General features: G+C 34.7%; 1 protein-coding gene and 1 long non-coding RNA gene across 3 annotated transcripts; one reads left to right on the top strand and one right to left on the bottom strand.

Annotated features, from left to right (window-relative positions):
* Positions 1 to 13558: 13558 nt before the first annotated feature.
* On the top strand, positions 13559 to 19973 carry LOC107924505 (uncharacterized). Of its 2 annotated transcripts, XR_001691791.2 has the most exons (6): positions 13634 to 13830; positions 14088 to 14607; positions 14859 to 14989; positions 15129 to 15654; positions 15756 to 15880; positions 19721 to 19973. It is a non-coding gene; the product is annotated as an uncharacterized lncRNA (long non-coding RNA). The 2 variants fall into 2 exon arrangements; XR_001691790.2 differs by having other exon boundaries at positions 13559 to 13830; positions 14859 to 15654.
* Positions 19974 to 20443: 470 nt separating this feature from the next.
* LOC107923015 (zinc finger protein GAI-ASSOCIATED FACTOR 1) lies at positions 20444 to 23243 on the bottom strand. The gene is made up of 3 exons (XM_016853215.2): positions 22774 to 23243; positions 22117 to 22513; positions 20444 to 21792 (listed from the first exon to the last, which is right to left on the bottom strand). Exons 1-3 carry the CDS (start codon positions 23036 to 23038, stop codon positions 20730 to 20732), a joined length of 1725 nt encoding a protein of 574 aa, XP_016708704.2. The 5' UTR covers positions 23039 to 23243; the 3' UTR covers positions 20444 to 20729.
* Between the last annotated feature and the right edge of the window lie 1385 nt (positions 23244 to 24628).

Below are 24628 nucleotides of genomic sequence, written 5' to 3'. Positions count from 1 at the left end.
CCAAAATTCAAATCGGCCTGCCTCAGATCTTAAAAACAAAACATTAAAAAAATAACAAAAGAAAACATAAAAAAAATGAAAAGGGGAAAACAAATGTGCCTTGAAAAAAGGAAACCTACTCCACCCACAGTCAATCTTCCAACGGCTGAAACCCATTCTCGAAACCATTTTTAAAGTTTTTGAAAAAAATGGGGATCGACTTTAAAACGAGGTATGGAGTTGCCACCGATCTTTTTTGAGGTGTAATCGGATCACCTTGAGATTGACCATTTTAATAAAACATTTTGATTTATTAAAACAATAATTTTAGATCTACAAAATTCGAGGAAAAAATATTCGGGAGTCGGTTATGCACGAGGAAAGATTAGCACCCTCGTAACATCCAAAATTGGTACAAATTGATTATTAATGTCCTATTGTTGAAAATTTGGAAACAAAACATTGAAATACGATCCCTTTAAAAATATATGAACAAATCGAGTTAGATTTTAAGATTCACTCGTTCCAAAGGAATAAAATATCACATCCAGCACGTTAGGACACGATATTTTAAGCCTCCAAAAACTGAGATCACCTCACACAATAAAATTAAAAAAGAAAGGGTATTCGGTTATTTAGTCATACGATAAACCGAAACTCAACACGTTAGGGCACGATCTTTCGAATTTCCAAACATAGAACATTGCCTTATTTTGAAGTTTAGAAAACACAAACGAAATTTTAAAGGGATATTCGATTATTTAAACAAACAGAAAATCGAAACCCAACACGTTAGGGCACGATTTTCTGAATTTCCAAACATCAAACATCTCTTTTATTTTATAAAGCCGGCTCAAAACGCATCAATTTGATTTGAAAATAAATTGGAAATTTTGGATCGATAAATTGAAAATTTCAATTGCAGTGTGATACTCACAAAAATTTTAATTATACAAATGAGGGGCAATATATGAAAATAAATAAAAAAAACAAATTAAAACATACACAACAGTAATAAACTCACGTCATACATTATGCAAATGTTTACATTGACATTCAAGAATTTATGTACTGAAGAAACGATTTTCAAAGAAATATAGAACCAATTAACACAAACAAAATGTAACAGATTTTAAAACGATGATAAACATGTTTGAAATCAATGATGCTAAATCAAATAAGAAATTTGAAATTATAATACATACAACAATTTAAAATTAATTTAGAAAGGATTTTATGATAAGTAGCCAATGTGACAGTTTGAAATATGGAAAAAAAAAAGAAATAATATATAAAATAATAATATACTACAGGAAAACAGACTTTTAGCGGCGTTTTTTTTGCCTTTAGCGGCGCTTTTCCAAGCGCCGCAAAAAACGTCGCTATATGTAACGCCGCTAAAGAGCAGGACTTAAAAAAGCGCCGCTAAAGACCAGGACTTTTAGCGGCGTTTTTTTAATTTGCCCAGTTTTGCAATATGTTTAAAAAACGCCGCTAATTTGCCCAGTTTTGCAATATGTATGTTGCACCTATATCCAACCCTCCTGCAAGAAATTCAACTAAAAACAGCAAATATACAATGAAATCCAACCAAAACCTGCAAATTTAAATAATAAAAAATTATACGAAAAATATATTATATAAATTGTAAATGAATATTCAAAATATTCTTACAATAATGTTAAAAGTTACAAGAAAACAAATGTCTAAGATGGCGGATTTTGAAATTGCTGGAACATAGTCATCATAGACTGAAGCTGTAGCTGGAGTTCATTGTATTTTCTGTTCTGCTCCGCCTCCCTCGCTGCTGCCTCCGCTCTAAGTTGAGAAATTTGCTCATCTGTGCTAGCTTGTATCTGAACTATCTGATCTTTTAGCCTCTGAACTTCAGCTTGACTTTGACTCCCGGAAGGCATGTATTGGTGCGAGGTGGATCCAAAATATTGGGTCGGGTTAACACCAGATCCTTGAAATCTAACCTGACCATACCTTTCAGGACCCAAAACTTCATTAATAATTCTGTTATCAATATCCTCAAAATTAACAGAACTATCAGTCGAAGCAGTCGCTTCATACTCTGCCTTCTTATCTTTTAGTTTCTCCTAATAAATCAGTCAAAGAGTTAGAAACGAAATATACAATAAAAAGGAATACGACATAACATTATTTAAATTAAACTAATAAAAACGACGAATTAAAACATCAGAATTAAATATTATAAATATTTATAATGAATCAAATTTTATTAAGTAAATATACCATAATTTCTGCAGCCTCAGATGTCATCGAAGTTCCATCCTTTTTCCTGTGCGTAATGTCAAAAAGCTAAAGGCGTCCAACTTTTTGACCAGACGAGGCTTCCTACAATATAGTAGTAAAAATATTATTTAATAGTAAAAAGTCATTAATACTTGATAGAATTAATAAATTAATAGTACCGCGGCCTGAGCTACACAAGCAAAACTTCTCGACCCTGCCGTGTGCGTAAATTTTTGTTTTTACCTGCTGCTTGTTCCAACTCGCTCACGGTCCTACATAATGAAATTATTATTACGTATATAGTAAATACTATAAACCGAAAATTTTATAAGAGTTTGCAAGTACATAATACCTCTCCTTTCTTCGAATTCCAAAATTGAACCGCATCTTCCCATTGGTACCTCAGCATTCCCGGTGGGACATTTTGCAATTTTTCTTTGAGGCTTATGGGTTTTTTAAAATATTCTTTTTTCAAAATTCTTTTATGGTCTCTCCATTTTTTACCCAATGCCTTCTTGATATAGGCATCAGAGACCTCTAAAGCAAACCTCTCCTAAAAAACACAAGTTTAGGAAGTAAATATAAATGAAACTTAAGCCAAAGTATTATAAATTACATTAACGTTTTGTTACCTTAATATTAGAGAGAGCTTGATTTTTATTGCTATCAGGCATGTTATGCCATGATTCGTAGTTGATGGGCAACACATTGGCATTTCATGCTATAATGCCCAAATAGCCTGCTAAAAGTCGAGCTTCTTGTCCAACAGGCTGACCATGGCTGTTTCTAGTTACTTTGACACGCTCGATAGAATTTAAGTTATATAAATCTGTTAGGAGCGTATGTCCTCGACCTCTGCGCGTCCCACCATTTTCAGCTGAAAAATAATATATTATTACTATATTGAAATTTAAAAATAAATCAGTAATAAAATTTAATACAATTTGTAAAATAAACTTAACGTTACTTTGAAATTCCACAGACTCGTCAAGTGTCTCTGGCACGCTTGAAGATCCAACAACTGCCTACTGTTCAGTACTTACTTCTTCCGAATTTGTAGTATTCTGTACAATACTAAGATCTCTTAATCTTCTTCTAGGCATTTTTTCTGCAACACATAAAATAGTTAAAATTTTAGTAAGAAATAACAACAATTGTAAAAATAGAATAGTTAAATTATATAACATGACCAATGTTAAAATTATAACATTACATATAAATAAAAAATCATAAAATCTTACTACATCATAAATCGTAAATATCTTCGTCCACATCCTGACGAACCCATTGAAATTGTGTACTAGTACTAGGGATATTTTCATTTAAGTTTTGTTTTGGAAAAGGCAAAGTTTCTGATCTTTCAATGATGTCATCTCTACTTCCATTTCCCATGTCAAACAAGTCTCTAGGGGTGTTTCGGAGTACAACGTACCAACCCTCATCAATTGGATCTTTCAAGTAAAAAACTTGTTTAACTTGAGAAGAAAATACATACGGCTCGTCTATCAAATGTTCTCCAGTGTGAATTAATCGAGAGAAATTCACCATTGTAAAACCAAACTGATCATTTTTAATTCCGCGAGCAGTATTAGCATCAGCCCAATCACATCGAAATAAGACAGCTTTCCATTTTCCATAGTAATCCAACTCAATAATGTCAGTTAGAAATCCGTAATACTCCACATTTTCCTCGACAGGATTATTGTCCCTAGCACTAGCGTAACTTGTAATTAAAGAATTAAAAACTACTCCACAATTTTGAGTTCTCCTCAATCTCTCGCGATATTTGGTATGAAATCTGAATCCATTCATGATGAAGCCACTATATCTTTTTACTACTCGATTCGGACCTTGAGAAAGCCATTTAACTTCGTCATTAACGACATTCCCACTCCAAACCTATTGAATCAAAATTAAATTGAGTAATTGTAAATGTTATGAGAAAACATTATTATTTGTCAATAAAATGTTGAGTTGCATACCGTTTGGCTTAACCATTCATGAAAAAATTCGGCGAATAACCTATTAATCTCGCGATGTTGTAATCTTTGTGAGCGTGAACGAGATCTTAAGATTTGTTTGTACTCACTATGTTAAAAACATGTTTAATTCGTTAAAAAATAAACAAATCAAAAAAAGATGAATATTTATCATATTCTAGAACTTACTTGCGTAATTGTTCAAGTGCATCGTGGTGGAAATGAACATATCTATGTGCTTGTATCCAAGATCGGTCATCTAATTCTGCAATTTCAACTTTACCGATTGGTTCTCCATAACTTTGAAATAAATAAGTTTCGGCCAAGTTAGGATCATTAAGTCCGGCATTTCTACTTGGTCTATTCAATCTTGTTTCAACATTTTCTAAATATCTAGAACAGAATGTCATACACTCCTCTGCCAAGTAGCTTTCAGCAGTTGATCCTTCTAGATAACGCTTGTTACAACAATAAGACTTCAATTTGTTTAGGAACCTAAACACCATATATAACATTATCAAAACTGGTAACTATAGGTATAAAGGTGAATGCCTTTGAAATAAATTAGCACCTTTCAATTGGATACATCCAACGATAGAAAATCGGCCCACCAATTATTGCTTCACGAGGGAGATGAATGACAAGGTGCACCATAATAGTAAAGAAGGAAGGTGGAAAGATCTTCTCCAAATTGCATAATGTCAAAGCGGCTCGATCTTGTACTTTTTCAAGTTCTTCAACATTCAGAACTTTGCCACAAATTTCTTTCATTATATTCGACAGTTCAATTATACAGGACGTTACCTTCTTTGACATACAGCACCGTAAAGCAACTGGAAGTAGATATTGCATCAAGATGTGATAGTCATGTGATTTTAATGAATATAGTCTTCGATCTTTAAGACTTACACATCGAGATATATTTGATGCATACGCATCCAGAACCTTTATATCCTTCAACACCGTGCAGAACATTTCTTTCTCTTCCTTTGACATTGCAAAAATTGTACGCGGCAACCAATATTTTCCATTAGGAAGTACTTGGAGATAAAAATCACGCCTAATTCCCATGTGAAATAAATCAAGTCGACTCTGAAGATTATCTTTTGACTTACCATCGACGTTCAAAAATGTCTAGATGATGTTCTCGCAAACATTCTTCTCAATATGCATCACATCAAGATTGTGGCGTAATATGTGATGCTCCCAATAAGGCAACTAAAAAAAATACTTCTTTTCTTCCACAAGTCCACCTCATTAGGGTCATCCTCCTCGTCAGATTCAGCATCAGATTCATCCCTCGATTGTCTATTTGTTTGCCTGTTAAATGGTCGATTCAGCTTCCCGTAACTGAAATCCATATCTTTTAACATGAATAAGATTTCAGATCCAATGGTCTGCTCATGAGCTTTTTTCAACTCTTCAGTACCGTCAAATAAAGCCCTCTGAAATCTATAGCTATGATTTTCATCTAACCACCGACGATGCCCCATATAGCAGAACTTCTTCCCATATATAACCGCTGTGAACAGTTTGAACAGTACAACAAGAACAAGCATAACGTCCTCTGGTATTCCAACCAGATAAATTCGCATATACCGGGAAATCATTAATTGTCCACAGCAAAGCAGCAAGTAGGTAAAAGTTCTCATTTCTCAATACATCATACGTCTCAACACCCGCCCATAATTGTTTTAACTCTTCAATAAGTGGCTGCAGATATATGTCAATATCATTTCCGGGGCCTTTCTCTCCTGGGATAATCATAGATAATATCAAAAAAGCTTACTTCATGCAGAACCATTGAGGCAAATTATAAGGAACAAGGACCACAGGCCAAGTACTGTACGAGGTGCTCATGATTTTAAAAGGATTAAATCCGTCAGATGCTTACCCGAGCCTTACACTCCGAGGATCACTTGTAAAGCTTGGAAATTTATTGTCAAATGATTTCCATGCTAAAGAATATGCAGGATGCCTTAATAATTCATCATCCGTTCGTTGATCATGATGCCACGTTATAAACTCGGCTGTCTTTGACGACATGAATAGCCTTTGAAGTATTGGGACTAGCGGGAAATATCGCAAAATCTTGTTCGGCTTCCTTATTGACTGTGGCCCATATTCATCCTCATTAACATCTTCTGCATCTCTATTCATCCAACAAGATTTACCGCAAACATGACAAGACTGTTGATTTCTCCGATCACCCCAATACAACATGCAATCATTTGGGCAACTATGAATTTTGTTGTACCCAAGGCCCAAATCTTTTATCACTTTCTTCATGTCTTTACATGATTGAGAGATTTTTGCAAACGGGAACATTTCTCTCAAAAGCTCTAACAGCATTGTCAAAGAGTTTCTGGTCCATCCTCCCAAACATTTTAAGTGGAAAAGGCGAATACAGAATGACATTTTCGAAAATTTTGATCCCTCATAAAGTTCTTCATTCATTTCACCAAGTAACGTGTAGAACTTCGCCGCTTCTTCATTCGGTTGTTCATCCGGTACACTTCTTCTCGTTTTCATAAAAGTATTCCCACCGATATTATAATCATCAGATGCAACATAGTTTGGTGGAAATGATTGGAAACCTTCACTCCGCATATTAAATACATCCCGCATCATACCTTCAATGTCATCTTCTCTAACATACTGACGGTAACCACTATAAGGATAACCCGGATTAATCGTCGAAGAGGCTCCACTAGGTGTACACTCTCCATGGAAAATCTATTTTTTATACCCCCGAATGAAGCCATCAACAATTAGATGTTCGTAGACAACTTCACGATAATGCCAATAGATATTGCCACACTTCTTACACGGGCAAAGAATCATATTCTCTTGGCTTGAATTGTGAAATGCAAAATCTAAAAAAGATTGCACTCCATTTTGACACTCGTTGCTTGCCCTTGAGAAATTCATCCAAGTCCTATCCATTTCGTAGTTGTTGAAGTCTAAAGTTGGCAATAAGTTACATGGGTAAATTGTTTATTATGTAAGTCTTGATATGATATATTTTTATGTTTTATGTAAGTTATGTAGATTATGTAAGTTATGAAATTTGAACTTTAAACTATATGCTTTTAAGGAAATTATGTGAGTTATGTAAGTTGTTATGTAAATTATGTAAGTTATATGAGTTATGTAAGTTATGTAATTTATTTAAGTAATATTCAATAATTAATAATATTTTGATAAAAATTAGTTATAACTTTTAAAGACATTTAAAATTATTAAATATTAAAATCAAACATTATTAATATAAAAAATAGTAATTTGAATATAATAATATCAAAAAAGAATCGTAATTTAATTTTTATAAGTAAATTGGAAATAAATTAAGGTTATATAAATATTCAATAGTAAATGAGCTCGATAGAACTTTTTTCAAGTCTTTTTGAATTTTTTAAGATTCCTCATACGTGGCGTTGATACACCTAGGGAGGATCTATTATATCTTACAGCTCGATATAAGGCAACCCGTTAGGTTTCCAGCCTATATACTTTGAATCTTTAAAATATTTAAAATAAGGTTGGAGAGAAGGTCAGCTATTGTTGTAATTTTAATGGACAAGCAAGCTACATGATAATAAAATTAATTCATACTTATTCATACTTAAGTTGAATCAAATAATAATTAAGTTGAACCAAATATAAAAACTTATTCATACTTATTCGAATTCAATTAAAACAGAAAACATATCAAATTAAAAACTTATTATAGTGTAACTAATTTAAAAATACTTTCAAAAGCCAAAAATTTAAAATTAATTTGGAAACAAAATAGTTCTGCTCCAAACAGAACCAGCAATTAAATCTTTACAAAATCGCAACCCCAAAATATTAATTTTTCCAAAATCATCATGATAAAACTATTATTAATTTCCAGAAATAAAACGTACCTACTGGTCTACTCTACTCTCACCAGCAAACATACCTTAATAGTTTTTCTTTCAATTTTCTAAATGAAATTCAAGAAAAGTGGTAATCCTCATATTAGTGTTCGACTTTTTACCTTTATTTGATATAACAAATGGGGTTTGGACTTCTAGCCCAAGTTCTAATGTATGCCTGCAAATTCCCAAACCATGATGATTCTAAAATGTGTAATATGGCAGCAATTCAATTTTTTACCAACAAAAATGAATAAAGAGATCACAAAGGGATTTGATAGATACCAAGAAACTAAATGTAAAGACAGCATAAATTGATAAAAGGTAAGCATTTCATGGTAATGTCTACCAGAATTGCTTGAGACTGCTTTGAAGAGCTGGATTTGGGCAACATTCATTAAAGTTCATTCCCTTTTACATTTCAACGTTTTCTTTAAATAATATCATTTTAAAGTTTAAAACTAGCTTTATTTTTTTAGTGTGCAATTTGCTAATAAAATTTTTAATATTTAATATAAGATAAATCTGTTCTACTTAAAAGAGTTGAATGGACCTACTGTGCCATAAATAGCATGGTGGAATATATGCATGGATATGATGATAATATTTCTGCTACAATGGGGACAAAAGAAACAGTTTTGCAAATATAAATACCTCTTAAAAATTGTAATTTGGATGGTAGAGTCGATTAAAATGGATGGCAATTTAAATTACACCTGCAAACAATGAACAGGCACGAAATTAAAAAATAATCTAAGGATAAACAAGAATAGTAATTTAAAAAATGAAAAAAAAAGAAAATAAAAGATTAACTAACCTTTTCGCTATCTAGGCTTTCTATGTATTGCTTTAGTGTATGAAAAGAGTAGCAAATGTAGGTCCTGATAATTTGATGCCAAACTGCTAGAAAAGAGCCAATCAAATGGGTTTTCTATGCCTGCCCTCGAATCACCTACAACACCAAGGAAACAAAAATGTAAAAATTAGGGTTTGTTTTAAAAAATGTGGGGTTAAAAATATCCAAATAAATCAAGCTAGATAGACTATATATACAATCAGATAAGCAACAAGGATTCAAACCAAAAGGAAAATGAAGTAGATTTTTTAGGAGTAAAACTCAAATGAAGACCACCGGATTACTTTCTGACCAAAGTGTAAAATTATTAATATTTCATTGACCACGAGTGCAATTCACCTAAATTTTTATAAATAAAATTATTTTTACCACCGACATCAGATAATAGCTCATAATAAAATTATTTTTACCACCGACATCAGATAATAGCTCATAAACATTCTCAATATTTAGAAAAGAAGGCAAATTGGTGACTTCATTACTATGCACCACCCAAAATAGCTCAAACAGTAACTGTTAGGGGAAAAAAGAAGACAAAAACAACCACAATCACCTACATCATCCTCAAAATAAGCATGTAAAAAGCAGCAAAGCCTGAAATTACATGAAGACGAAAGAAGTGAAGAACATCATTCATTCATAAATAAACCATGCAGTTCGAATGACAAAGTAAAGAGAAAGCAAGAATTATATGTAGGCATCTCAATAAGCTCTGTAAGCAGAGTAAACACTTTTTCAATAACATTATGCCATACCATGGAAGGTTTTACTAGACCAACAACATCCAAGGAAGAAACAGTGACATCGGAGATGAAAACCCAAATATGCAGAGAAACAGGAGAACAAAGGAAGTTACCAGAGGATTTGCTTCCAAACTTTGGAACAAGGTCAAGCAAAGGTTTTTTAGGAGTTCAGAGATGCATAATCAAGAACTGCGGTTAAATATCTTATCGTGAAATCTGGTGTTCTAACTCAGTTGATTCATGTTTTATATGATGACATTCAACAGATCTCAAGTTCGAATCCTTGAACCTGTAATCTCTTTTGTGAGTGTGTGTATGTATATAACTCATATTATGCAAACAATATAATTGAAGATGTGTGATCGACTACAGTTAAATTTCATACTGTAAAACCCAAGATTTCCACCTATTCTCTTGTCTTAGAATAGGACAATCTCATATCATGCATAAGGCAGCAGATCTCGGATTTGAACCCCAATATCTATAATTGCATATAAAATTATAGTATTTATCCATTCCATTATTAGCAACAAAACAATAAAAAAAAGTAAATGTTTGCATGAAATGTGAATTAAGCATCTTATAGAGCCTCGAGTGCTGAACCCTTTCAAGCAATGCCACTGTGGTTTTAAATCTTCTAACTTAGAACTACTACAAAAATTTATAACATAAGGCAAAGCAACATAAACAATACAAACAGGAAACTAAAACATATATTAAATATTTCATTCAAAAGAGAAGGCTTAGCCGAGGGCGATGAAGCAGTGGTAGGGTCAGATTCTTACCGATTGACTGCAACAGTGGAGACTGACGACGACGCAGCAGAGGGTTAGCCGAGGGCGATGAAGCAGTGGTAGGGTCAGATTCTTCACCAGCGGATCGGTTGGGATTTAGACTAAACCCAATACCCAATCCCTAAACCTTATAAACAAATCCCAATACCCAATCCCTAAATCCTAATCCCTAAACCTAAATTGGGGAAATTTTGCTAAGGGAAAAAACAAGAAGTATCGGGGAAGTGAATTGGAGTTAAACGAATGAAACCAAAATGACACAGTTTTGGATATCAAGAAAATGACATTTGTGGCGTTTATAAAGAAGCGCCAGTAACTCAGTTTTTTTGCTGTGTTTTTAGGATAGCGCCACTAATTCCTAAATCGTGCCACATAAAATGACGTATTTTTCATTCGGTTTCTCATATTCTTAGTGGCATTTATAAGGTAGCGCCACTAATTCCTAAACCGCGCCACATAAAACGATGTAGTTTTCATTCGATTTTTCATATTATTAGTGGCGTTTATAAGATAGCGCCACTAAATCCACTACCCGCGAACTAAAACGACGACGTTTCAATACAATTTCTTATACTTTTAGCGGCGTTTATGACCTAGCGCCACTAACTCCACTGTCCCTCCAAGTAGAACGACGCCGTTTTCATTCTTTTAATCATATTTTTGTGGCGTTTTTTAATAAGCGCCACTAACCGTGCCACTTAAAACGGTTGCGTTTTTATTCAATTTCCCATATGTAAAACCAATACGGCGCCGTTTTGTTTAAATTTAAATATTTTTTGCGGCGTTTTAGACTAAAACGCCGCTAATGCCTTTGATTTAAACACAATTTTTAATAAGTATAATTAATCCCAAAACCAATACACTAAACCCCAATACCCTAAACCCTATAGACTAAACCCAATACCCAATCCTTAAACCTTATAAACTAAATTCTAAACCCAATACCCTAAACCTTGAACTTAAATTTTAAACCTTAACCCCTAAATCCATGCACCCTAAATTCGTTTGATTTTTTCTCATTTTTATCAATACTCCTAATTGTACCTTAAAACCATAATACTCTAATAGTCCCTAATCACTAAACCCACTAATAGTAAAAAAGAACATCACTATTTTTCAACTTTTTGCTAACCATAATTTAAGTGAGATAATTATTAATTTCGAAAAAATAATTTTCATAAACATAAACGTAATCTTCAAATATATGTTGGATTGATATTCCATTTGCCAAATGCATCATTTTGCCATTTCACTTTTTTTTCCCTTTTTCATTATTTGTGTTTTGTTTTTTGCTTTTATATTAATATCTATATACACATTAATATTATATTAAAATTTATTTTTAAGATTTTAGGGTTTATGATTTAAGAGTTTAGAATTTATAGTTTAAGGTTTGAAATTTAAGGCCTATAGTTTATGGGTTTAAGTGTTAGGGGTTAGGAGTCAAGGTCAATGAGTTAGGATTTATGGGTTAGGGGTCTAATGTTTAGAGTTTTAAGGGGTTAAAGGTTTAGTGAATTAAGGTTTTAGTGCGTTAGGGTTTAGACAAAATCATAAGATTGATTAATTTAATTAACAGATTGGTAACTTAAGTTATCAAATTGTAATTTTTCATAATTAAGTAACTAAAATGAAATTAACTTTCCCATAACTAAGTGAATGGTGTAGTTAATTTATATTGTTAATTTATAAATTAGTCAGTTTCAGCTATGATCAAATTAAATAAAAGCGAAATAAAAATAAAAATAAGACCTTATTTAATTTATTATAATTTGTCCTATCTAAAATAGATAGTTACCTATCCTTATCAATTTGTTACTTTTTTTATTTAGATAAAATAGATAGTTACCTAAACCACAACCATTAAACCCAAATCAATCCCTAAAACTTAAAATAGTTATCGAGCTTTAGCGGCGTTTATCAAAAAGCGCCGCTAATACTCAATCTATTACGGCGTTTTTTAAAAAGAGCCGCTAATGCCACTATTAGCGGTGTTTTTTTAAAAACGCCGCTAATGCCACTAAATCTCAAAGTAAAATGACGCCGTTTGGCTTAATCTGCTTAATCAGAAACACCGCTAAAAGATTGAGTTTTAGCGGCGTTTTTGACACAACGCCGCTAAAGATTAATCTTTTGCGACGTTTCTGATCAAGCGTCGTTAATGCCACTAAAGCTCAATCTAAACGACGTCGTTCGGATTAATATTTTAGCGGCGTTTGAGAAAAACGCCCCTATAGGTCGACCTTTAGCGGCGCTTGTTTAAAAACGCCGCTAAAGATCGACCTATAGCAGCGTTTTTTTGTAAACGCCACTAATACCCTATCTATTCGCTTTTTAGTAGCGTTTTCTACTAAAGCGCCGCGAAAAATGCCGCTAAAAACCTGTTTTCTTGTAGTCAAAACTTATAATATGTACAATATGAAAGGAAATTTAAATTTAGTAATATACAAAACAATTTAAATGGCGTTCACTAACCCAATAGAAATTATATTCATGGAATAAAATTAAACCAATAAGAATTATGCATACATGTGCATAAAATAATATATAAAGGTATTTACACTAGCCATCAGAATAATTTAAACAATACAAAAATATAAAACATTTAATTCTAATGTAATGCACTACATAAATATGCAATATAAAAGCATATACAAATGAATATATATATATAAACAACAATTGATATAGCATGAAATCAAGAAAGAAAAATAATTCCAAAGAACATTTATTAAACAAATTTTCCAAAGAAAATCACGAATACTTACAACAATTTAAAATGGAATAAAAATAAAAATAATGAAATGATTCAATTGAAGTAAAAATGAAATCAAAAGGGTAGTTTACAAGCAAATAAAATCTATCAAACAACAAGGAGGATTAAAATGCCATGTGCAAAAACCAGTAGGGATTAAAAAAAAATATACCAAACCCCCAAAACAGAACGTTTCAGCCAGAACTGATTTGAAACAGCGTGCAAACTCTAGGGGAAATTTTTAAAACGAATAAAATTCAAATAAGGGCCAATTGAGAGCTAGCGCGAAGGTGGGGGACTAATTACGTAAATCCCCCATTCATAGCCAAAACACACGGTCAAGCTCTTCCCCCCAAAAAAAACACTGTTTCATTTTTCACTTGAAACCAAACCTGGTTTAAATCCCTTTTTTTTTCTTGCTTTTAAAGAAAACTTTTGTTCTTTCTTTTTAAAGAAAACCCTTAATGCCTTGGAGTATCTCTCAACTCCTTCACCTTCCTCCCTGCCTTAACAGCCCCAAATCCGACGACGAACGAAGCCCTCCCCACAACACGAGTATGACGGTGAGTCTCCTTCTCTTGTATTGTTTACATACAGTAGATAAAAATCAAAGAAAAATAGAAATAAAATCAAAAGAAAAAATGAGACCTTAAATCACCTTTGAAGTATATTTTGATTGCTTTCTATTGATTTTGTATGTATTTCGTGTACAATTTCCCTCAAAAACCCAAAAGGAAAAAAAAAACCCATTACCCACAAAATTTGAAGGCTTTATAGCCAAATAAAAACAGTTTCTTGCTATTTTTTGTTCAAATTGCAGGTGGAGAAGGGCAACGTGGGGCGTGGGTGCGATCGTGGAGCGGAGCACACAGGAGACATGCGTGGAGGTGCTGGTGTTGCGTGCGTGGAACCTGTCACGAAGGCAGCAGTGGCGCAAAGGACCCCTTCCTTAGGGTTTCCTGGAAACTGTTAAGAAGATGGGCCTACCGGACCTGCTTTGATTTGGGTTAGGGGTCTATTTATTGGGTTTGTTTAATGAAACTAGGCCAGTTTTATTTTGGGTTTATTTGTAAAGGGACTCATTTGATGATCTGTTTTAATTTTGGTTTTTTATATGTGTAGCCCGGGCCAAAATTGGGTCTTACACCCATTAATTTCTCTTGACATTTCTTATCATTTGCCCCATCCGTTCTCTCCTTTTGACGATAGCGTTTCCCAAGGTTTTCATTGTTTTCTATCTCTTTTTAGACATAAGTTCACTTCCAGTCTTCTTAGTCCAAATTTCTAGTTCATTGTTCCTTTACTCTCATATCATGCTGAATCAGCTCCTCGTTCTCCAGGTGATTTCTCTCGCTATTCTGTAGTGCTTCATTTGCAATATTATGGGCTGTAGTATTCATTATTTTCTGTATGTGTTTAAACTCAATCTTCTGAAAATATGGTTTCTTGCTCTGGATATCTTTGCTGTTGTAGATTATTGACCTTTCTTGATTACTATTAGAAAATCGCCCATTATTTGGATTTCTTAAAAACCCATTTCGATTCCTAACTTAATTGCTTTTAATCTTGCAAATGCTTCCGTTGCAAACAGAGAAGCAACATTACGATGAATAATCGATTTCGTGGTCAAAACTTAGTTCATCGGACCCTTATCTACCAACCCCGACACTGATCTGAACTCTCTGTTGTTAAATACGGCGTCGAACTGGATCTTCATAATCGGTACGTCTTCTCTATTTCTTTGATTGAGCCTCGTATGTGATGAAGTCATTTTAACTTTAATCCCTTTGTATACTGCCAAATGATCCTGAATTTTTCGTGCGAGGTCTCTACTCGTTGTATTTACCCGTTCATGCAAAAGTTGGTTCCTTGAATGCCACAGTATCCATAAGCCATAACAAAAATGCCTGCATTGTTCATTTGTTCCTTGGTTGAAGATCAGGGTGAGCCACTCCCAGAAATCTTGATGCGCAAAAGTTGTGATCCAAGATAGATTTAAAAGTTGCCAAACCTCTATACTTGTGGAATATTGCCGAAAAATATGATGACAGTCTTCATTTTCATCACCGTACCGGGGACATCTGGCATTTGTCACTAACCTTCTTTGTTGTAGATTGCTCAATATAGGAATGTAATTCCATGATATGCGTCAGATTATGATTGTGATCTTAGGTGGTAATTGTAGTTTCCATAGTTTACTGAAAAATTCCTTAGCTTCAGCCTGTAACAAATAATTACTAGGATTCAGATTAGCAATTTGTAATAGTTTATAGGCACTATGGACTGAGTATTCCCCTATTGGTTCGCCCCTCCAGACTTGGAAGTCCTCGTGTGTTGATTCTGATAATGAAATCTGTAAGATTTTTCGAGCAGCCTCTGAGTAAAAGGTATTGTTAATTAGCTCTACCTTCCAGCTTCTATTCGTACTATCAACAAGATCCGAAACAAGTTCTAATCGTATACTGTCTGACCTGTTGTACCTTTCCAGTAAATCAATTCCTTGGACCCATCGATCATTCCATATGGAGAATTTGTTCCCTTTACCGATTCGCCAGCTTAGGCCTTGTTGAAGGAGCCCCTTAGCTGCCCAAATACTCTTCCAGATAAGTGAAGGTAAAGTTCCTAACTGAGACTCTAAAAAATTCGAATGCGGATAATATTTTGCTTTTAAAACCCTGGCTAGTAATGAATTAGGATAATGAATCAAACGACATCCTTGTTTAGCAAGCAACGCAACATTAAATTGACTCAAATTTTGAAAACCAAGGTCGCCATTCTCCTTTAAAAAAAAAGATTTTTCCAAGTACACTAATGAATTCCCCTTTTCCCATGTCCCTTCCGCTACCCATACCTCGCTATAATATTTTCAAGATCACCACATAGAGAATTCAGCAATAGAAATCATGTTATCGTGTAAGTCAGAACTGCTTGGAGAATTGTTTTAATAAAGACTTCTTTACCTCATTGCGATAAAAACCTGATACTCCAGTTATCAATGCATTTTTGAAGACGATCTTTCAAGTTCTGAAAAGCTTCCTTCTTTCTCCTTCCCATCATATTCGGTAATCCCAGATAACGTTCTGGCTCGATTGAACTTCAAACACCCAGTAAATTGACAACCATTTGCTTTTTTTCTTCTGAAGTGTTTTTGTCGAAAAATACCGTTGATTTATCGAAATTCACACTGTCCCGAGCAATGTCCGTATTCTTGCAATATGTTTTTGAATAGATGCGCTCCTCTTCTTGTGGTTTCCCCAAATAAGATGCAATCGTCGGCAAATAGGTGTGAAATCGATGGACCATTCTTGCTAACCTTCACTTCTCTTAGAATTCCCTCTCGCTCTACGATCCTCAATAAACTAGATAATGCCTCACCACATAAAAGCAATAAAAATGGACTTAATGGATCACCTTGACGAAGCCCTCTGGTTGGTTGAAATTCCTCTCCTAGATGTCCGTTCATGACCACTGAATAAGAAACAGTAGTAACACATTGCATGATAGTCTCTACCCATCTGTTTGCGAAACCTATTCGAATCATTATCTGTTTTATGAATTCCCACTCGACCCTATCATAAGCTTTACTCATATCGAGTTTTACTGCCATGAACCCTTTCTTACCCATTCTCTTCTGCTTCAACGTATGTAGAATTTTATATGCTAACAGCACGTTATCAGAAATTAGTCTTTCTGGCACCAAGCCACTTTGCGCAGCATCAATACATTTTCTGATCACTTTTTAAAAGCGGTTCACAAGAGCCTTTGCCAAAATTTTATAGAGAACATTACAAAGACTAATCGGACGAAAGTGCATCATATTATAAGGGCTAGAATTATTCGGGATTACTAAAATATTTGTAGAGTTAAGGGATCTCACGTCCATATCACCGTTTAAAAGGTGCAAACAGAAATTGGTAACTTCATCTCCAATAATGTGCCAACATTTTTGATAAAAAAGTCCTGGAAGTCTATCTTCTCTTGGCGCTTTCATAGAACCCATGTCGACCACCGCCATTTGAATTTCTTCTTTTGAATAATTTGTAGTTAAATGTTTATTATCCTCCTCATGTATGCAACGTTTAATGTTTGATAACAGATGTTCATAAGGACCCCTCTGTTCTGTTGAAAATAGTTGTTGAAAATAAGAGCGAACGATTCCATACATATCTTGTAAGGTCTTTGTTTCCCTGCCATCGTCAGTTTGCAACTTACGAATACAATTTTTCTTCTTTCGTTGTGTTGTTTGGCTATGAAAGAATGTCGTATTTCTGTCTCTGAACTTCAACCAATTCAGTCTGGCCCTCTACTCCCAGTACCGCACATTCTTCTCGATTTCAAAGTTTAATTGTATTTTTGTTTCAATCAGCTCAGCTAAACTGTTGTCATCTCTATCAGCATCATATAAATCGGTTAACTTAGCTGTAACAGCCTTCGTCTTCTTCTGTCAATTCATTTGGATCTGTCCAGCCCATTTGGCCAAGCCTTTCTTCAGATTCTCTAGCTTTTGCATTAAGTCTCCTGAAGATATTTCCCAAATTTTAGTAACTTCATTAAGAAAAGAGTCCTCTAGCATCCATCAGGCTTCAAATTTGAAAATTATGTTCCTCAATCTTTCACCTATGTTGCTTGTATCAGTTAAAAGAGGACAGTGGTCTGAGAAAGAATGTACTAAATATTGCACTTTCACCTCCGGGAACATGGATATCCATCTCGCATTAGCCACTCTTCTATCCAGCCGTTCTCGAATGTTCGTCTCTGGAAGGTTACCTCTTTCCCACGTGAACCATCTACTAGAATATCCTATATCAGACAGTTGACAATCCTCCAGAGTTCTTCGAAATAGTTCCATTCTCTTTTCATCCTTAGGTAACCTTCCTTTTTTTTCAGATCCGTACATTATTTCATTGAAATCCCTACAGATAAACCAAGGGATGTCGTCATCAACTTTTAGACTTTTCAAAATATCCCATGAATTATTTCTGTCACGTGCATACGGGGATCCATAAAAACCTATAAATCTCCATTTAACTCCTAATTCATTATCCTTGATATCCACATCAATGTGTCTCTTTGAATAAGAGCGAAGAATGACCGAAATATCCAATCTCTATCCCAAACATAAAACTCCTCTACTGCCCTCTGAATCAACCTCAATACCATTCCCAAAACCACATTTTCGTCGCACTCCTTCTATCTGTCTTTTATCAAGTTTTGTCTCTATAAAGAAGACAATTTGGGGATTGTACGTCTTCAGCAGATGCCAAAGTCTACGTAACGTCCGTGGTCTCCCCGAACCACGGACATTCTAACTTAAGAGTTTCATTACGCTCGGTCGGCTTGCCTCTTGGCAGCTATCGATAATAATTGGTTAGCATCCATCAATCTCCTGCTCCTTACCATTAAGCAATCCATATCTTCTTTCTCCGAGAAGTTGTCCCTCACTCCTCTAGTTCTCTTTTTTCCTTCTTCTCCAATAAGGAGACCTTCCTCCAAGTCGTGCTCATCCTTGTTTGTATCAATTCTGACTGTATTTTTTTCCTTTTGACTGTCATAAGATAAGGATCCCCCTTCTAGGCTAAAACCCAATATTGGATCGATAGCCTTCCCACTCTTTCCATTGTTATCCGCATTTCATATTCGATTTCTTGGGGCCCAATTGTTTCACCTATCCCCTTCATGATTCTCATCATCCTCCCCCCGAATCCAGATACTGTTCATCGACAAAGCTCACGTGACTGGCACACAAAGACAAATCCCACCCTAATTCTACAATTTCCACTCCAAGCAACATCTTAGCTTCACAAAACGAGTCGCTATGCCCCAAACGGCCACAGTAAAAACAGAACAAAGATAATCTCTCATACTTAAATCTGACATATGAACATCTTCCGTTAAACAAAACTTGTTTTTTCCTTTTCAAAGGTCGTCTGATGTCAGTCTGGGCCCTTATACGCATGTAGTTACGATTCTCCTTCCCTAAATTTGTACCATCATACTCCAAAAAATTCCCCAAGAAATTACCCAATTGTACTACTAATTTTTCAGAAAATAAACCAACAGGGACATAATGAATTTGTATCCAAAAAGGGGTAAATATTAATGGCACCTTTAATGGGTCCTCCCCCTATTACAATTTGTAAAGAACCAACAAGTGATTGTTAAAAGTCCAAGGCGACCCCTTTATAACTCGCTCCATATCCATTATGTGAAAAAATTGGAATATATACCTTTTATCTCCCAGATCCCGGATCTGAACTCCACGGACCGGATGCCACAAATTTTTCATCGTGCTTTTCATGGTTGGAAAGTGGATTATACTGTTTGTTAGAAAGCAACCTACTAGTTGGAATTTGCTCTTGTCTCTTCCTGGGATTAGAACCATTGGAATTTCCAAAATTTCATCCTCTTCTTCATTAAGTGACAAACTTGCTAATTCAGTTTCCATTATTGCAGGTATCAAACGCCAATCTAAATAATCCTTAATTCAAGCAGAGACTAAAGGCTGATTTGTGAAGAAAGATTTGCAAAAAGACGAAAGAATGCCAGAAACAAAAGACAAGAAACAAGAAAACCTAGATACTCATGCTAGCAGCGACAGACTTTGACTTGCTAGGGTAGCAGACTGATTTTTAAAACATAGTTAATTTTAATTTCACTACTATGTAGGAGAGCAATCGATTTAATCGGTCAATATTTTTTAAATTAACTTAATTGATTTTAACATGAAAAAACCAATCTGGTCAACTATAATTAAAAAAAAAAGACCAAACTGAACCGACATTAATTTAACCAATTTGGTCGATTTTTAGTTAAGCTGCCCAAATTTTTCGAGTTGGGTTTATATAATAATATATTTATTATATATTATAAAAAATAATTAAAAACTGAAAACTAACCGATTAAACTGAGGTTAAGACCGACCAACTCATCTCACCCAACTAAAAAGAAACCAAAATAACTAATTATACGAATTTTTTTCTATTAAAACAGAATATTACTCTCCCCTAAATCTCACCACACTAATAATTAATCTCATCATCATTCTTAAACTCGAAGGAGTGATACAAAACAAAGATCCTACAGCTTATGATTGCATTAACAATGCCCCCCCAACTGAGTCTTTTTAACCCTTTATTTTGTTTGTTTAATACGAATTGACTGTTGGCTTGCATGTAGTTGTCGGTTACAAAAACAAAGGATTATACGTTTGTGGTTGGTTTCAACTTTGAAAGAAAAATGAGGCTTTTTGGGGGAGTGGATACAAGGTTTACACATTGCTTTCCCTTTCCCACTGTTCATCATTCATGAACTTAAAAGGATAGATAAATGGGTGTGGACCCTTTGAACCCTCTTTGGTACCTAGCTAATGCCAAATTGGCCATCTCAGCATTGTCACCTGGAAAATCTTCCAGGGAAGGCTGACAACATAGAATAACCAAAGAAAAACAAAAAACGATAGCTCTCAGACATCCCAGATGGGCTTTTCAATAGTTGAATCCCCATGCGAGTACTGTTGCTGGAAAGGGTTCATCATTGGCAGTCTTTGTTGGCTTATTGCTTCCAATTCCAACCTTTGTTGCAGATGCTGCTGTTCGTGCAAATTGGTCGGCCTTGACCCTCCGATCCCCATGAAATCAAGGGTCGTCATGTTACCTCCTCCACTGCTGGCTCCATATATTGATGGCCCCGTTGGCTTCCTTCGTTGCAACAAGTTATAAGAACTACCACTACCTTCATGTTCCACGTTCTTCATCAAGCCTTGGTTTCGGTCAACTCCACTGATGAGCATGTTAGTCAACATTCCCATCTCGTTCATTGCTGAGCTTCCTTGAAAAAGTTGGGCGAATTCATTGGGGCTTTTTTGCATGAGTTGGTTGGAGAATCCCTCGCTGATTCCAACCATGCTTGACTGGTCAGTTTGTGATGGGAATTGGTCATAATTAGATATGTTTTGCTGCTGAATACCGCCAAAAGTTGGCGGTCTAATGGCCTGGTAAGGACCTGCCATGCTACTAGCAAAGCTTGTTTGCATCATTGGTGAGTTTATACTATTACTTGCAGTTGCACCCATTTGGGCTGCTTTCTGCAGCAAGGCTGTTGCAGACATGTGGGGCGACCCGGCAATTTGGCGACCTTTTTTGGTATCCTGCAAATAATTGAAGCCAGATGAACCGTTTGAACTGAGCTGTAGGCTAGACGAAGCTGAAGAAATGCTTCTCGTGGTGCCAAATAGAGTGCCCGAGTTGCTTGAAAACATGCCTCCTCCTATGTTCATGGACTTAAATGGCATTGGCACTAGCTCTTGGGAAAGGGATTTGAGTGGGGTACTTTTCGAGTCAAAGTTGTTGAAATCAGATATTCCCGTAAATGTGTTGTCATTGCACATTGGCATTGATGACATGAGAAGATCTGGCATTTGGTTTTGTAAGTTTGATCCCGCGTTATTCATTAGCCCTTGGTTCACCTTGATGTTTTCTTCAGCTATTGCATCGCAGAATGCTCTATGGGTGATGAAGCTGTCTCTCCTGCAGCAGTGGGATCAAATTAGGGTTATTATTAGATTCAAATCTTGCTAAAAGAAAGAAACAGTACATTTAGAAAAAGAGAGCTATTTCGACGCATGATTTACTGGCAAAAGGCGTCAAAAAGACCCTATCAATTGTCGGCCATTGTCTAAGTGATAACTAACGCATATATATATTATAATCTATATCATCAATGCAGGACAACAAACATCCAACATGGTAACTGCACTGCACCCGATTGTACCTTTTTAAAGGAAAACACATCTTTTGACGTCTCCATGCAAAATCATTTGTATAAAGTATGTACAGATAGATAAAAAAAACCTTGAAAAAATGGTTCCACAATCACATTTGTATTCCTTAGTACCACAGGTCTTCTGATGAGCTTTCCAATCCGATTGCACAGCGTATTTTTTGGAGCACTTGTCGCATTTCCATTTCTTCTCCCCATGCTTACGGCTGAAATGCTTCTTTATTCCAGTGAGATCCCCCAGTGCACGAGCAGGGTTGTGGTGGACACAAGTGGGCTCGGGGCATATGTAGACTCGTTTCTTGACTTCAGTGGTGGTCCTTTGCCTTAGCTTCCACGGAAGATTGTGGCCTCTCCGGTGCAATTGTAGGTTCTGGTCCCTTTGAAATCCTTTGTTGCATATCTCGCATACGAACCGATTTGTCGCCATAAGGGTCGTCGGTGATAGAGCTATAACTTCAGCATTTGGATCTGGTTTCATAGAAAGTACAACAATTATATACTTAGTATAAAAAAACAGTCAGAAAAAAAAAGTGAAAAGTGCAATCAAGCAAACAGTTGTTGGCAATTATTGTAATCTCATATACATATATGTAGCAATAATTGAACCCGTTCTATAACAGCTTAATCTTTTCTTAAAAATAACTGTAGCAAATGGTTCAAATCTACATATAAATTTGGCATAGAAATAGAAAGCAAAATGGAGAATGATGGTGGGTAAAAGGAATTGCCTGGAGTTCCTGGTAAATTTCTCTTCCTCTTGACCGGTGGCTGTGGCTGTGGCTGTGGCTGTGGCTGTTGAGAGGAAGAACTATTGATGTTGGAAACGGAGGCCGGTGGGAAGTTATTTTTGAGGAGCAGCTGGTGGACTTCCTCTCCAGTGTTACCAGAAGAGAGGCTTCCATCATCGCCTGAGATTTTTGACATTTGAAACTGAGAGGAAACCAAGAAATATAGTGATAATGTGGAAAGCTTGTCTGTTTCCTTAATTTTCATCCATGGCTCCAAATTCAAGTGTCAGTTTCTTGTTTTCGGTGCGGTAACGAAAGGTGGGGGCTTGTTTTTTTTGGTAAACATAAAATCAGGAACCTGCTATCTGTAGAGGAAGACAAAAACCAGGGAATTCTCCTTCATTTCTGGTGAAACGAGAGGGCTCTATCTGCCACAGTAGTACCATTGGAACCTGTTCTTCTTTGGTTTTATATAAATAAGATATTTATGTTATAGTGTCAAAGCTTGATGAGGACAACGGCATGGGAATTGGCCCCTTAATTTCCTGTTTATTAATTAATTGCCATTCCCGTCCTTCTATTTTTTTTAAATATAAATTAATCTTGTTGATTTTCCAAGATGGCTTTTCTTGTATAGAACTAATAATGTGATGATGATGATGATAATTAAAAAATATTGTTACCTAGTTTCCAACAGGTATATAGAGAAGTGGATGCATAAGTGGCAAGCTCTCGCCATTTGGAGAAATAAATTTAAACCTTCAAATGATATTGTTGAAATGATAATTACAAATTTCGAACATAAATAGTAAAATAAATATAAAGAATAAATTTTTTTTTTAAAAAATTAAAAATTTCATTTAGAATTTTCTAAAAAAATTAGAGTTTAATATTGGGTGTAAATATATATAATTATTAACTACATAAAACTAAATTACGAGTAATAATATATAGTAAGAATAAATGGCAACAGATTGAAAGAAGCTTATCAAACAAGCTAATGTACATAGAAATGGTTGCTTGCTGGCTGCTACCTTGTTTTCTAGGTATATTATATAATTATATAATTTTTAGAGTAACTACGACAAGTAAATCTACTTACTAAAATAATAATTTATAATTTTCTTTGCCTTGTTTCAATACATTTTTTATCAGAAAAAATAAAATTATTTCTCCTATAACATTGTATAAGCCTATAAATTCCCATGATTCTTGATAAATGCCTTTTTGAAATTATCCCAATGGTTTTTTTGTGAGTCTTTTATTGCTCCAAATTGAGGGTAAAAGAAAAAGGATAAATAAAAAAAGTGCATTAATTTTTTGGTAAATTATCTAGTTGGTCACCCAATTCTTAAGGTGTTATCATTTGGTCACTAAAAAAGTTATTTTCTTAATATTGTCGGGATAAAAAAATTTAATGATTGAAGTAAAAAAGCGATAAAAACTAAAATAATAATACTTTAAAAATGATCAAATTTTACTTGCTGAAAAATTTGATAACCGACTAAGTAATTTTTTATTATTATTTTGTTGGGGGGGGGGTTAATAATAAAAAGTGCATTAGCTCTTTCCCTTACTGACAAGATGATAATCCTGAATTAATGGAAGAACAAAACAAAGTCTCCTTCATTTGCTCAATACTAGAAGTTAAATAGAAATGTACACTGTCTGAATTTTCAGTTGACAATATCATTAGCGAAATACTATTGCATATAAAAATACCATTATATCACTTGACTCCTACTTTTTATTCATTCTGGAGGCTCAAATTTGCTCTGTAAGTTCATATTTTTTGTACTTGAATGACCTGTAGAAGAAATTTCAGGTAAAAAACACCAATCAAGAAATATTTTTA

This window comes from Gossypium hirsutum, chromosome A11, assembly GCF_007990345.1.
Source record: "Gossypium hirsutum isolate 1008001.06 chromosome A11, Gossypium_hirsutum_v2.1, whole genome shotgun sequence".
Lineage (NCBI taxonomy): Eukaryota > Viridiplantae > Streptophyta > Magnoliopsida > Malvales > Malvaceae > Gossypium > Gossypium hirsutum.
The sequence above is the reverse complement of the archived record's forward strand: the minus strand, read 5'-3'. Positions and strand labels throughout refer to the sequence as shown.